This window comes from Drosophila elegans, unplaced genomic scaffold (assembly GCF_018152505.1).
Source record: "Drosophila elegans isolate 14027-0461.03 unplaced genomic scaffold, ASM1815250v1 contig_183, whole genome shotgun sequence".
NCBI lineage: Eukaryota > Metazoa > Arthropoda > Insecta > Diptera > Drosophilidae > Drosophila > Drosophila elegans.
Window position 1 is genome coordinate 6,390,116 of NW_024545550.1, and position 16,346 is coordinate 6,406,461.

The following is a 16,346-nucleotide window of genomic DNA, read 5'->3' on the forward strand; positions in this document are numbered from 1 at the left end:
AAAAAGTTTAATCAATAATATCGGAAAAAAACCTCCACTCGAGTCGTCGAACTAAGTGCAAAGTTGTGTGTGCTGTGAAGTGAAGTTAAAGTACAACAGATACATATACATATGCCATATTGTGTCTTCTAACTGAAACACGCTTGTTTACAATATTCAACAATCAGTAAAGTAAACAATTCGCGGAATTTCTTCAGTTGAATAAAACATCTGCCGCTATTTTCGGCTTTATGATACATATTTAAACAGGTAATAAAAAGTATTGTATTTTTTGGACTAGAAAGAGGTGAAATTAATTAAAATATTGTTTATACTTAACCCCGATTTTTATTCAAATTATTTGTAAGGCTTATCTGTATTTTTTTCCGACTGTTGAGTGCATTAAAACAAAGCTAGTTCAGAATTGTATAGGCCAATTAAAACCTCCAACGAGAATATAGCTTAACATATCCACATTTGCCCCACAAAAGCATGGGTCATTATATAAGTTGACATCAGTTTGGTGCTTATCAAGCGATGTTGATGATGTAGTTTGGGTTCAATCCCAGCTCGCGCTTCAAATAAACCTCGTTACGAGGAGCTGCAGATTGGGGCAATTGGCCAGACGCCTCTAATTGAAGTGCCAAACGAGTTGTGTAATCGATTTACTGCGTATCGCTTGTTGTTGTGATTTGTCGCATTCGAGTGCGAACACCTCAAATAAAGGCACTACGTTTCGACCAGGCTATGACTGATAAGGCCATGGCCATCGGCAAGCAGACGACTGATTGCACTCGACGTCTTCTGGTCTAAAGATTGGCGATAGTTCTTCTCTGGAAAAGGCACTGATAGACCCTTTATATAAGGGTAATAATAATACAGAACGCAAGGCCCGAAAGTTGCCCAATATCGCAGTGTCTATTTGTTAGTTTAACACATTTTCTATAGAAATCTAGTTTATGTACACTTATTATTTACAAGTACTTTTTGAAAGGCAATAGCATGAAATATTTGACGATTTCTTAAATGAGATTTTATTTATTTAATACTTTTTTTATGAAAATAAATTGACTTTTTGATTCCGAAACTTCAAAAATACCTAAACAATAATAATTTATTGGTATTGATAATTACAATTTTTATATCCTCGCAATTATAATAAATAAATAAAAGCATTTTATTATTCCGTTAATTGAATAAATATTAGGTTTGGTAAGCACGTTAAGCAAAATAAGCCAAAAAAAATATATATATATTAAATTAGTGTTAATATGTATTAACATTATTATTTAAACATTAGGTCGGTATATATGTTTTTTTTTGTGTGTACAATGTGAAGCTTTTAGACCCATAGGGATTAAACCATTCAAGTTATACACCATAATAAACTAAATACTTAAAAGGGGATTTTTTTTGCGCCATTTTCCTTTTCTTTGGCCATCTTTTATAGAATCCGATAGCTCTTGTCCTCAAATATTTGTAGCTATCGGGTATAATGTCTAATCTATATAGGCGCAAATGCACCGATACTAGCAAAGAGCTATATCTCGGTTTCTATTTGAAAGAATTACGCAGCAGTTGATTCGAAATTCATAGATTATTCGCAGTGTTGACGTAATTAATCATACGCCTTGTTGGTCTCTTTGACCAACGAACTCAACGAACCTTGGCTAAGCCATCGGCATAACATTCAATTCTCGAGGTTTACAGCATTGCAATGTACTGTATGCACGAGTAAAGCCAACATTTGAAGGCCTCGAGACCCGTTTTTTTTTGTTATTTGTCTTTGGCTGCGGGAGTTGTGCAATTCTTGGAGCTTTTGTCTACCTCTTCGGGGCTTCGGGTTCTTGTTCTCCACGGTGGCTCGCTATTTTTATTCCACGCAAGTGAACTCAGCACTTGTTAAGCGGATAAGCTGCCCACGTGTGGGCTGTTCCAAGGGGGCGACCCGGTGGGATGTGGGCGTGGCCCACTTGACCTTACCCAAAACAACAATCTCAAGAGAGCTGGTCGAGCTCACATCCGCTGGCAAAAGGTCTCCCATTACTGCAACTGGCTGAAAAGTTGTTCGCCATTTGATTTGCACAATTTGCATGTTGAGTGTGGGGCAACAACTTTTTGCCAATGATTAATTAATAAATAACGAACCCACTTGCCAGCAGCAGCTGCAGCAGCCGAACCTTTTTGGAATCAAAAAGCAAATTCAGAATCGAATGGCAATCGGTGTCACTTGAACACCTCGCAAAGCCCACGTGGGCATTGAAATAGCTATTCAGACGAACATTAATCCCAAGGCATCAGGTTGCCAAATTGAAAGGCCCCAAATCAGTTTTGATGAATTACCAAAGCCAAGCGAAAGATGACAATGACGCCGATTTCGCCCACATTCGCGGAAAAAGCGAAACCCAAACTGATGATGACAGCACACAAAGCGAAGCGAACAATACGGGATCTCAAGTAATAACAAATCTTGCTCAATAGACTTTAGATAAATTAGAAATAATGTAGCCACAATGCTGATGTAATCGGGATTGCCTCATAAAGTGAATCACAGCCCTGTTACGACTGAATAGGCTTACACTTTTCAATTAAAGCCGAATTGCATCAAGAACTTTTGCCAACTGAAGATGTAATTTCATTTGCGGGGCGAAAAAAGTCTGACTGCTGACCCAATTAGCCATTCCATAAATAAACAATTTTCACTTGTCAGAGAGAGGGTGGTAATGATAATGCCCCTCCCCCTCGGCGGTTAAAATTCCATTAGCCTGGTCCCCAAGCAATTTCGGAGACGAGCGGGCAGACAACCAGACACCCCGAAGAGCAATAAATAGAATGACGTGCCAGTGGGTCTTCCTACCCCACGGGTTATATTTATAAAGCGAATTACTTCTTTTTTTCATGACTAAGCATGCGATGACCAGCCCCAACGCAGGTGAAATTAATCATTAAAATCAAGCCATCACAAAAAAGTAAAACATAAATGAAGTATTCGTACCCATGACTACACATGTGTTTGGCCATATACAAATATATATTTTTATATCTGTAGTATCTTTCGCTGTTCGCGTGTCGCGGCCCCAAAACGTGACTGTTTTTTTTGATTAGAGGTCGAAGAGGTTTACTTTCTTGGCAAAGTTCTTTGATTTGTTTTGTTTAGAAATTCTTGTACATACTTCCGTTCAGTGGGGTTCTTTTCTTTAATTAATATATGGACTTACTTAAGCGGGAATACAGACTTTCCATTGGGAGACGGGTATTCGTTTGGTTAACTTTCATTTCTTGCAAATGACACACAAAGTGTTGAGGGTGACTCACTTAAGAGACGTCGGATTTCAGAGATGACTATAGAGCTCATCAGTTAACTTGAGAATTAACGAGGCACGAGAAGTGTTTATGCATTTTATTGATTATAATAGTTTTACTCATAAGAGCCAGTACAAATATTTACTCATTTAAGTTATATTTGAAGGATATATAATTTTAACATGTGATGATCCTCGTACTCCAAGGTGTTCGGTTTCATTTTTTATGCATAAAATTTGATCTTTTTGAGGTTTACGGCCATAAATTAAAAGTGTCAATAAAAGGCAATGAAGGCATTAGAATTCGATTAATATTGGCTTTACATTTTAATCGAATTGCACCGGCGTTCAGCCATTCGGAATTGTAAACGTTATATATGATTAGTATATAGTGCAACCCGTTTATAAAGATAAGTTATGACCTTGTCGAATAATTATTAAAGCTGATTTTGCACGTGGTGTCCAATTGGTCTTATCAACTCTACCCCCCATATAAGCCATCTCTGTCACTCTTGCAATTTCCGTATATTTCCCTTTCATTCGGCTGGGAACTTCCACTCATTGAGAGGTATTCAGCTTTTGCCTATTTATGGTCATGTTTTTGGTACCTTTCGTTTCGTTTTCGCCCATTTATTGTTAACTTCTTATCGGTCGTGTTGTTCTTGATTTAAAATGGTCTTTACCTATTGACGAGTGACAGAACAATTCTATAAACAATTGATTGGTTCAACTGCTGAGTAACTGAGGAAGTCAAATAGTTTATATGACTTCTGACCACTTCCTCGGAAGCTATCAAAAGCTGCACGACACATTTAAAGCATTTTGTTTATGGGCTTGTTTACGAAATTTTTTGTTTGCAAATCCAGTTTCCTTTGAATTTAATTTCCACACAAACACTTTTTTGAAAATGACTTTACAGTTAGTCAGTCTTAAAGAGAGTGGTTCGAAAGCTGCTAGAGTGATAACATAATTCCACTGCTGATAATCAAATTCCCTGCCCATTAATGTGAAAACCTAAATCCTAAGAGATTTTTCTCTTACTCTGGAATATTTATGGCCCAAAATGTCAATCAAAGGGAAATCTATGAAAAGATTGGTTGATTGGTTAAGTCGAAACGGGCGACTATATAATCAAAATAATCAAAATAATAAATTAAGTAAAATTAAAACTCCTTTGTCTTTCAATTTGTACGTATATACTTCAAAATATTGCGATTGTTTAATATTTTTAACTTACGGGTTCAGCTTTTAAGAATCGGAAGACTATGTGATATAGAAAGGATCGCAAAATTTCGTTAAAAATCGACCAATGTATTATTAAAGCAAAATATGTATATATATTTTTAGGATATTTTGTATGAGAATTTTATTTGGTAAAAAATTAAGTTTTTTACCAGCAAGCTGTTGGAAAACTGCCTTCCTTTCTATTTTATTTAACAATAAAGCTAAAAATGTTTACGTCTTAAGGCCAGTTCCTCATCCTTGTTCTTGCTCCTTGCAGATCAACAAAACCAGCAACAGAAGCGTCGCCGTTTTCACCCGCTCCGCAACTTGCGTCGCATTTTCCGGCGTCGCACGATCAACAGCTCCGCGGAAAGTCCTGCGGCCTGTCAGTCGCCAGGACCCGGATCCTGCAACACTTTGCCACCACCCGCCAGTAGCAGCAGTGAGAAGAACCTTCGCAGCGGGATAGCCCTGCCGCCAGGATCGCCTCTGAATCCGCAACCACTTACGGAGAGCTACCAGACCCAATCGCTGCCCAAGTCCAAGTCCTACGGCTCCCATCGCGATGAACTGCTGAGCGTGCTCCTTGGCAAGAAGCGGGCCAGCAAACAGGACCACAGCCAGGTCGCAGGTCACTCCCAGCTTCAGCCCCAATCCCAGTCGCAGTCCCAGTCGCAATCCGAACAGGAAGCCATGTTCCAGGCCCAGCGACAGCATGGGGGCGTGGCCGTCTTTCCCGACGCCCTCGGTTTGAGCCGGAGCAGCTACTTTGCGGAGCAGAGAATTCAACAGCGTCATATGCGCAGCGTAGGCGACTCCTCGCAGGAGCTGGAATCCGGTTCCGGTTCGGGATCAGGATCGGGATCGGCATCGGGACCCAGTGGTGCCGCAGACATTTCCGACAGTCAGCGCAGCCTCAGCGAAGGTCGTCTCCTGGATGTGGACGGGTGAGTCCTTGGCCTCCTTGTCCATATATAATAGTGGTAATATATTGTTGGATTCCAGGGACTACTCCCGAGACACCTTGTCCCAGTCCCATGATAGCGTCTTCTCCGAATCAGCAACAGCCAGCAGCCTGTCCATAGTACTCAAGGTGAGTTCCTAAATGTTTTGGTAACATCTAAGGGTTGTGTCTTTGTACTTTGTTAGGAAAGCTCCGCAAAAAGTAGTGGTTTCTTCAGATACTTAGAAAAAATATTTGTTTCATTATGCAGAATTTAAAAAATTACAAAAAAAAGTGCACTACTCAATATGAAGTTAAAAGAAGTTTAATGTTAAACACCTTTAAAATAGATGTGTTTTAGCTTTTTTTAAGTAAGAGTATTTAGTTTTTTGATCATATAGCACTTCTTAAAATATATATTTCTTTTATTTTGTGTGCAATTGAAAGGATTTTTATAACCCAATGTCCACAATTTTGACAAATAAGGATTTGGATTTATGGCATTTACTCTTCCTATATTGGTTTTTACTTTCACTTTTTCTCGATTGCGGTTCACGGCCCTTTGGGTCACTGGGGAATTCAATTTCTTCCGCTTTTGTTATCTGAGCATTTGTGCTGCAATCAATCTAAATTGATTTTAATCAAATTCAATTGGTGCCTTTGTTGGCATATCTGCATTTGTGCTGACCGAATCTCTCGCAGCGTTCGTTGACTCACATTCGATTTTGGTTTTTGTTTGTTTGCTTCGGATTTTTAATGGTTTTTTGGGAAAATAACAACTTTGTCACCACGTTGATTAGCTGACTTATCTGTGATACAGAAAATCTATTAATTGGGGTTGTTGTCTCTGGAAATGAGTTTAATAACCCAAGTCAATCGCATCATGACTTCTTATGTAAAATTTTCCAAATCGGGTAGATATGCATTGATACAACTTTGTAGCAACTCAAAAATCAATTGCAAACTACAAAATAAAAACGCATTAAAAGTTGTGCCAAAAGAAAGTCCAAAATGAAATAGTCTGATAGTTATCTAATAAGCCGAAACCTCATTATTTACATCATTATCACCATTACTGCATAAGTCGGTTGAGCGTTTTTCTCTTCTTTTTTTTGGAGTGAAACAAAAAAAGAAAAACTATAGCCAACGCACGCGTCTAGCAACTGGAAACCGAAACCAATGTTAGATGTTACACTGAACAAAATATTATATTTTTAAACTCTTAAATGAAGATGAGTTTTACAAGTTTTGATAAAATTCAGCAACCAATTAGATTAAGCAGTCTCTTGGGTGGCAGAGCTCTAGTCACCAATAAACATTTATATTTAATTCAAATCTTAACCATCTCTTGGCTGAAAATTACCACAACCTTGCTGTCACTCAAAAATCCATATATTAGAAATAGGTTTTCTATCATTGTTTTGAATTATATTTCAATTTTTTTCAAAACATTTAAAACTTATCAAACAAGCTTTGACCTTTTATTATTCATTTTTCAATATAAGGTTAAACGTTTAAATATTTGATACAGATATCAGACTTTTGAGCAAGTTGTTCTTGTTCAATTCATTACTTTTAAAACTAATTTATCCTGATAGTGATGGTATATTTTCTTTCTGTGCATCAACTGCAGTAAGTCTTCGCACCACCCGCCAGCCACTGCACCCCCTCGAACTGCCGCTTTTCCCGGCGATTTTCCACCTCTGGCAGCAGCGCGTGGCAATTTGCGGCTTCTTCTCCAGGCAGTCGGCTGTTACTTCTATTGCTTCTTCGGTTTCTGGACAAACGAGTTGCCAGCCGATGGTCGCTTGGCCGCTTCTTGTTATTCCACTTTTTTCCACTTGGCCAGTCCACAGCTCCTCCTTTTGCCGCCCCTTCACCCCTCGGGGCAGCCAGCTTATTTGCCAACCTGGTTAGCAAATAAATCGCATTTCTTTCTGTTTCTATGCTATTGAACTCCTGCAAGTTTTCCGCTAAATCAGTTTGCATCGAGACTTTAACCAGTGAAGTCAGCTCGTGTGCTCGTCGTCCTCCGATTCCGATTTCGATTCCGACTCCAATCCGCGCTATGTCCACGATCCTCGGGATTCCTGGACTCTAGCCAAGTGAAGAAGTTAGCGAACCAGCGATTTAACGGTCCAACTGGGTAACTGTGGTGGAGATTGGAAGAACTGCGATTTCATAGTTATCGGTTGGTGTAGACTATTGGATTAGCTCGATTTGTCAGGCGGAAGTGCTTAATGCCTGAAGGAATTTTAGTGATCATTGATTAACTCGATTGATTTTGAACGACAGCTATGTTTATCGATATAGATACATATATGCTCCTCTTGATGTTCGTATTCTTATTTCTTGAATTGGTCAGGATGCTTAATAATGTAATGTAATAATCAGTTATAGGTTAAACTTGCTTTAGAAAATATTTCAATTTGGAATTTAAATTCATTTCCTAAAGCGAAATATTCCATCTTTGGTTGTCAGAATTCTTTGCTTAGTTCTTAAAGATTGAGGATGTTCAACCTACTGAAACAATTCATATTTCTTTCACAGTAAAAGGTTAAAGTTTTAAAAATACAAAAAAATATTCCATCTTTGAACATAAGACAAATTCGCTTTGTTGATTAAGATTGATGGACCTAGGGGCAGTTCATCCAACTGAAACATTTAAGAATGCTTTCCCAAGAAGAGGCTCTAAAAAGGCAGGACTCCCTCCTCTTCTCATCGCCTCCCTAGTATACACATATTCTAAGACCCTGTTAATCCTCCGGCCAGTCAAGTTGACTTGGCGATTTTTCTTTGAAAAGCCTGAAGAGCAGGTCGGGAAACGAGCTTAGGTCTATAAATATTTACCAGCCAGCAGATGTGATCCCAGAGTCAGAGCCAGAGCTCTTGGCCAACCAGTTTGATGAATTAATTGCGGATAAATAGAAAGAGAAAAACATCTACACGATGGCCATGATGGAAAAACTAAATGACAATGCAGTCGAGCAATTTGCAGGGGGGGATTGGTATTGGGAACCTGGGGTACAAAGGAGGGGGCATTTAGCCCGGACGACTTGGAATGACAGCGATATGGTAACACGGTAACACGCATTGCAGTCGCCTGGGAGCGAGCATGGTCGTCATCGGAGTTGGACTTGAAATGGGGATGGGGATGGGGATGGGGCAACATTTCACACGCTTCTCTCTAATTGACCAACTCTGGCGGGGATTGGTGATGGGGGAAACACTCCTCAGTAGTACCGATTTCCTAGCTCCCGACATCTCGAAATTTCATTTCATCGGCCTACATTCGTTGGCAGCAACATGAGATCTGTGACACTTCCCGTCTGGGGACTCCACTCGACTCCACTCCAGCCATTATGCAATGCCTGCATTTGCCTATCGCTCAGATTTCCGCATCCATTAGGAGCACTCCAGTGTCCAATGTCCAATCAACATCATGGGACAGCGCATCCGCGTTAGGATTTTTAATTGCATTTCTTCGCACGCCGATGGGCGCATTCTGGAGTCGGCGCAAAAATGCGACCCATGTCCATATCGGCCGGCCACTTCTACTGGCTTGGCCCACTTCCCGGCCCCACTTTCCGCCACTTGGGTTGACAGCCGAGGAGAAATTGATTCGAGCCGATTGGCTTTGATGTGATGTGAGGCAGCCCGGGGAGCCAGTCTCAATGGGTGAAAGTTTGGAGAAGGGTTCTCGCAGTTTCACATGGCCTAAAATTAAGTGTCTGCTTTGGAGAAAGCTGTGCTAGCGATTTCCACCTTACACTCAATGGTTTAGAATGTGTAACTAACCAAGTTAATCAATTGCATTGGATATAAAAAACTCGGTAAATATAAAGCCAGTTTTTGTAGGAATATTTTAAATTATGGGTTTCCAACACGACGATTTAAATAAGAAACAACTTGTAGTACCTATTCAAGTGGGTGTTACTATTGGACTCAGTATTAGTCTTCTACCTTTAATTTACCCTAAGAATTCTAAACAAATTTTAATAGCTTGTTAGATCTGATCATTATGTTTTGTTCTGTTTACAAAGGTGAACGATTTAATTATGTTTAAATATTTACATCTATTTATATTAATGAATTAAAAGATCCCTAAATTGTAAATATTATTTAAGAAATTTTCTTTTTTGGTTGCAAATGGATAACAAAATTCGCTATATTTTCGATAAATAATAAAACCATTCCCCTGAGTGGTATCAATAAAATTAGATCTGCCATTAATTTGCATTTTCTCCACATAAGCAATCCATTAAATAATACATTCGAAGTCAGGGTCAAATCACAATAGACACTGGTGGCCGATTGGGGCTACCAGCTAAGTGCACACACTTTAAAGCGTTTATCCCACTTGCAGATGGCGATCATTTGTTTGAAATGCAACTCGGACAGCGCAATGATGCAATTGCGTTTAATTCAAAGCGATTGCCATGCCTCCCACTTGGCCAACTGCTGTCTTGTGTTTTACTGTGCCCGTTCTCTGGCCAGAAAACCCCCTCTTTTCGGATTGCGGTAACCAATGTTGGCGGTTGTGTGTGTGTAGCCATGTTCGGAGCCGACTCTCCACTGGCCACCGGCTAGCTCCCCGTTTCCAGCCGTCTGCCCCGTCAACCCCCCTGTCCAGAATTGGCCCACTCGCCAAGTGGGCCAATAAATCAGTGAACGTGACGGGTCGAGTCCGCTCACCGATTTTCCTACTCAAATGCGAAGTGGAACTTGGCTGAGAAGTCGCTATCCGGTGCAGGTAGCTCTGCTGGATAATGGGTTAAGGGTCGCAGGACGGACAGTAGGTAGCCTGCCTTTCGCACCGCGGAAAATTCCCCGAAATAAGCGCAGCTGTGCAAGATTATGTCAAGAATTTGTAGTTGCTACGGGAATAGAAATTATTTTGCAGTATTTAAATACTAGTAAATTGTAAGGTTCAGCTACCTTATTATAAAATGCTGAACACTCAAAGATATTCAATTAACTAGTCATATAATTTTATTTTACGAAACACTTTTTTTCAAGCCTTCTGTAAACTTTATATTTATATGAATGATTTAATAAGATAATTGCTTAAATATTCATTTAACATATATTTGATTATTTTGAAATAATGTTAATTAAAAAGAAAAGTTATATTTAATAATAGTCATAAATGCTTAAATCAGCTTTTTAGCGGTTTATAGCTTACCATGAAGAGCTAATCACGAACCTTAGTCTGTTTAGTTAAAAATTATTTCAAAAGATATAATAATGGAACATTTATTTACATTTATTTTTAGTGAAGTAATCAATTGAATGGTTATCAAACTTAGGTAACAGAAATGCGCAATAATATTGTATTATTTTGTTTCAATCTTAATTATAACTTTTTAATTAATAACTCCTAAGAAGTGTGATCCATTTATGCATTGGGAAGTATGCTCCCAGATAGCTAAGATAGATCATCTTGCAGAACATTGAACTCGCCCCCAAATCCCCAATTGCAGTTTGCTTGACTAGAATTGATGGGCGAGGTCTTTAACCTGAACCAGCCCGGCACTTAATCCTCGGGCAATGAGCTACCAAAAATAGCAGCCCCACTAGAAATGAGTCCAACAAACAGATGGCGGCGTCACGCGCCGCAAACACTGATACTGATAGATGAACGACATGGGATGCGAAAAAGAATGGAACCCGAATCCCGGGAGTGGGAGGGATCATTCCTCGACTTCGGCTTCGTTTGTTTACTTTTGGACAGAGTTGTACCCTTGAAATGCAGTCGAGAGCTGACAATAAACAGATCTCCAGTGCCTGCGCATTGCGCACCCAATTATCTTCATCTAGGTAAAAAGCAGATGCGACGCCATTTCCATTTCTATTCCCATTCCCATTTTCGTTTTCATTTTCATTTCCATTTCACTGCCGAGGCGCATCTGCATGGCAATCTTCAGTTGCACATTGCACTTGGATGTCGCCAGTTGCTGCCGCTGCTGCTCGAGTTGAAAGTGAAATCTTTGAGATCGCGTGATCCGCTTGGCAGAGACATTTCCATAGATTATTAACCCAACAATGGTAGCCGGAGGTTCGGGTTCTCTGAGGGCGCAGGCCAATCCCTTCCAGCTTTCGTTTGCGGTAAGAATTTCGAGGGGTTTCCTACATAAGTGTGGGTATTTTGTATGCGAAATCGCAGAAATCGCCACAGTTACCCGGCTAAACCAGTCAATCCGTAACAGTCATTTGTAGCCTCGTCTGCGCTGTGAGGTCCGCCAAATGATCGACTTCAAGCAGAATCCTTTCAAGATGAAGCTGGGTGGCTCCTCCATGGGGGAGAGTCGCCTGGGACGCAGCTGCCTGCGGGCTCGCTTTGTGTTCCGCTGGAAGAGCTGGGTAACCCAACCAAAGCCACAACCTGAAAACGCCATTTTCACCAATGAATCCTGAGTAACAGCTTTGCTCTTCCATTTCAGGCGGAACTCACGGATGTCCTGCGCAAGCGACGCAATCGACCCGATGCCTCCGACGAGGATTTGGGTCTGCCCCGCAGTCCGGCCTCGCCACAACGCCGGGCAGCGGGTGGAACCAGCAGCAGCAGGAGCACCTCCGGTGGGTGTCACCAGTCGCGCGGTCACCAGAGCGAGGTGTCCTCGCTCAGCCTGTTAAGTGTTAACAGTGCCGAGGCCGAAACGGAGGATAGCCAGAGCTCCCACCACCAGCGTCACCACTCGCGGGTGTCCACCAGTTCGTCCATCTCGGTGGGCTCGGATATACTGCGATCCCATGCCGAGGACGATGTGGATGCCGTGGGCGGGGAACGCCATCGACTGTCGCATGCGGCGGCCAAGCACAAGATGGCCATCAGGCCGGCCAAGAAGAAGGGTCCCACCAGGCAGCACCGCATGACCTTGGAGACCTCCATTCCGGAGGCCAACGAAGATGTCCTCAAGATGAGTCCCGGACTGAGAGCTGTTCATGGTGAGTAGTTGGCTTTTAAATAGGGTAATCAAGATCCTTAAGCACCTTTTTTGTTACCATTTTAGAAGCAGACCTCAAGAGCAAGACGCGTTCGTTGCCACCGAAAACTCTGACTGCCATTGCGCCCCCCGCCCAGGTGATAGCCGCCAGCTCGGTGACCACCAAGCGAACCAAGACAATCGAGCAGAGCTCCACCAGCACCACGGTGATGAGCAAGAGCTCAGCCTCTGCCACATCACAGATGTTCGGACTTAGGAGTCCGACTCACAAAAGCAACACATTGCTGGAGAATCGCGGCGAGTCCTCCACGGACGGAGATGACTTCCTGGCCAACGAGAGGGAGCGGGAGCGCGAGAACGAGAGTGGCTTCCTGCGGCGCCTGATCCATCGCAACTCGAAGCGATCCATAGCCAGGGCCAACGATGGCGTCGAGGACACGGACTCCAGCCAAAGCGTGGCCAAGAAGCTGCAGATCTCGACCTCCTGCCTAGAGGCAGCTGCTCGGGAGTCGCTCCACGTGCCGGACAAGGCGCGCAGTGCCACCTCCCACGAGCAGCACGTCCAGGAGACGCGACAGACGATCAAGCGGGAGATTCACCACGAGGGCAAGCACGGCCTGAACGCCATGGTCAGCAACTACGGTGTCCATCCGCAACCACCCACAGCACTGAAGCCCAAATCGGGCCCAGCTGCCAGGCAGCGTTACCTGCCCAAGGAACTGGGTGCTGCTCTGCCGGAGAAGACGAACGATGTGACCAACCTGCTGTCGAAGAGCTCGCGTGGCAACGATACCTTCCAGTCCACCACTTTGGTGCGTGAGCAGCAGACCAAAGTGGAGAGCTCCACGCACTTTGAGCGTAAGCCGCGGATTGTGGGCCTCAGTGCCTTCCAGCAGAAGCTGTCGCGGTCCAGCGACTCAGTGGGCCAGCACTCCAGCTCCTCCAACTCGTTGGAGACCAGCACGGACGAGCCCTCGCCACTGTACTACGAGGAGAAGCAGCGCAAGACGGTGGAGAAGTCGCGAAGCTTCCGCAACTACGAGGACGAGACTGTGGACACCGCGGCCGTGCACAACAACATGCCGAGTCTTCCCGACCTGTCGCTCAGTTTCCGGCTGCCCGCCCACTACAAGCCCGGCACGCCCCAATCGCCCTGTTCCCCCATGTCGCCCAGTGGCAAGTGTGTGTCGCTGGGCTTCGAGATAAACGACAACAAGCTGCTCCAGGCCCGAGCCGAATCCGCGGGTCAGTTGCCCTCGGTGGCGAGGAGCTCGCCGCAAAAGGCCACCACCACAAAGCTAATTGTGAGCAGTCCGGGAGCGTCGAATATCTCGCAGATCGAGCAGAACATAGACCTTATAGTGAAGTCACCGATGGTGAACATTCTGCGGAAGTCCGGTCATGTGACGGAGAAGCTGCCCAAGGAGCCGGCCACTCCGCCCAAGCAGCGACCTAAGTTACTGGATCTGGGAGCCAAGGTGGCAGCTCCAGCGGCGCACGCAAGTCCCAGTCCGGCCAGCCCATTGACCAAGAGTGCCAAACTCTCCAGCAGTCCGCCCACCACGCCGGCCAAGGGCCAGAGCTCCGCCAGCGGCAGTCGCCGCAACTCCAGCCATGTGGAGGCCACTGGCGAGCCGGAGTTCATGAAGATCCAGCTGAACCGCGTGGACCAGGCGCGTCTGCACAACAAGACCAATCACTTGGTGCTGGCCAAGAACCTGAAGTCGCCCAGCGAGCGAAGTCAGAGCAGCGATGACCTCAGCTTCCGACGGAACAGTGGCGAGAATCTGGCGGGGATTGAGATTGTGGAGCATCCGCAGCAGAAGCCACCGAGTCCGGTGGTCAGGCCGACGACCCTGGAGCCCAGTTTGAGCAGGCAGTTGCGATCCGTGAGTGCCAACAGTGTGAGGACGAGTTACGGCAGCAGCAGCGAGGGATTGGCAACACCGGCATTGGTCACACCGGCCACCACTCCGAGTACGCCCAAGAGCAATGGCTTCGCCAAGGGTGTGCCGAGGGACGTTAAGGAGCACAGGGAGCAGCCCAGTCCCAGGGACTCCGGGAAGAGCAATCGCCTCTCGTTGGAGGAACGCAAGCGGTTGTTCCTCAGCGAGGAGCGTGCAAAGGTGGCGGAGCAGCGCAGGAAGTCGGTTACCAAGGCGGAGAGCTCTGCGCCAGCCACTCCCACGGTTACGCCAGCCACACCCGCCATTCCCACAACTCCAGCCACGCCCGAACTGGTCGAGGTCAATGGCAACAGCTCGCCCACCTCCAATCCCGTGGTGCTGCGCAAGAAGTCCTTTGCCAGCTGCAATGGCAACCCCAGTCCCTCCAAGGACGATCCCACGCCGGAGCTGATGAAGGTCTTTGCCCGCCGTTCGCTGAAGGTCAAGGACGACGATGTGGTGACCCTGGCACAGGTTCAAGCTTCCGCTCCCGCTCCCGCTGCAGAGACCACGACCAAGAAGCTGCCGCCCAGCGGAGGCGGAGGTCAGAGTGTGGACAGCGACAAGGAGAACCAGTCGAACAGCGAGGAGAAGCTGGACAAGCTGGCGCCCAAGAGCGAGGCGCAGATCAGCCATCATCCCAGCGGCAATCGCAATTCGGTGGCAGACTTTCGCAATCTCAACAATAACATCAACAACAACAACAACAACAACAATCAGCAGCAGCATCAGCACCAGAAGGTGCCGCCCAAGGTGGTCACCTATCTGCCGCCCATCAAGGTCAGCAATCAAGGACGCAATAGCCTGAACAACAACATCAGCAACAACAATGGCAGTGTAAGGCCCGCTGGCGAAAGGTTCTCGCTGCAACTAAAGCAGTCCAACCCGGCAGCAACTACTCCAACGTCTCCGGTGGCAGCAGCAGCAGCAGCAACAGCAGCAGTAGCAACAGCAGCAGCAGCAACAGTAACAGCACCCAACAAACCCATCGAGCGATCAGCCACAGTGGGTGAATTCAAGGGAATCCACCAGAGACGCGCCGAGTGGGAGCAGCGGGCCAAGGAGGCGCTGAAATAGAGGATGGAGGAATGGACCAGACTGTACCTAGCCTAGCTGCAATCCAAGTGCTTTTGTCTAGTGATGCGCTCTCCTTCAAGCGAACCCAGCCGATTGGAAGGCAACAAAATTACTAAGGGAATAATCAAATTATCATTATACAATACACATTAGCTAAAAACCTGTAAAGAATCGCAAAAGAAATCAAAGTTGAGGGTGCCGGATAAGGCGAGGTCATCCAAAGACAATAGCGGCCTGCTCGGCTCCGGCTCCCAAAACACTGTAGGCAATAACTATATAACGATCTTCAAAAAGTGACTAGCGTATACTTATTTTTAGTCTATCTGCGTATCGTTTACATATTGAAAATTAAGCTTCGTTTCGAATTCGTTCTATTGCATGTCGAGAAATGTTATAAAATAAACAAAGAATGCAACTAACTCTTAACTGACAAAAAAGAAATAAAAACTGTAAGGACTGTGAGTATAACTATGAGAAGCAAGGAGCCTGATATTCGAAGCATCTGATTTACGTTAAGTTGATATTTTGCAAGCTTTTAATCGGTAGAAAAGAATGATTTTACTAACTAGGCTTAACTATTATTACTTTTTAGCATCGTACCTATGTTTCAACAACTTGTTTATTGCATAATCTATGATGTCTGCTGAGATTACAGATCCACGAATTCATATTCATACCCAAGTGTATTTAAAACATTGCGATTGTACAATTGTTGTTAAAGAGACAAGTTTGTAAATGTACATAAAACAATAAACTAATAAATATCCGAGTAAATATTCGAGTCTTTTCTTCTCGTAACTTTTCATACAAAGGCTTAAAAACTGTATTAAGCTACCAATCTGTTTTGACTTGGAGATTTAAAGTCTGGGGATTTCCTGATTATACTCCACACTAGTTAAACTAATAACCAACTTCAAATAACAATAAA

The 16,346-nt window shown here is 44.1% G+C and overlaps 1 protein-coding gene across 2 annotated transcripts in view; it reads left to right on the top strand.

The window, feature by feature from the left end:
* The window catches only part of LOC108143488 (formin-J), a 38,943-nt gene extending 22,751 nt beyond the window's left edge, over positions 1-16,192 (top strand). For both annotated transcript variants that reach the window (XM_041707255.1, XM_041707256.1), the window contains exons 4-7: positions 4,783-5,452; positions 5,511-5,598; positions 11,892-12,396; positions 12,462-16,192. In XM_041707255.1, the coding sequence (XP_041563189.1) occupies positions 4,783-5,452; positions 5,511-5,598; positions 11,892-12,396; positions 12,462-15,418 (4,220 nt within the window). In that variant the 3' untranslated portion in view covers positions 15,419-16,192. The remainder of the gene's footprint in view (positions 1-4,782; positions 5,453-5,510; positions 5,599-11,891; positions 12,397-12,461) is intronic.
* Positions 16,193-16,346: the final 154 nt, after the last annotated feature.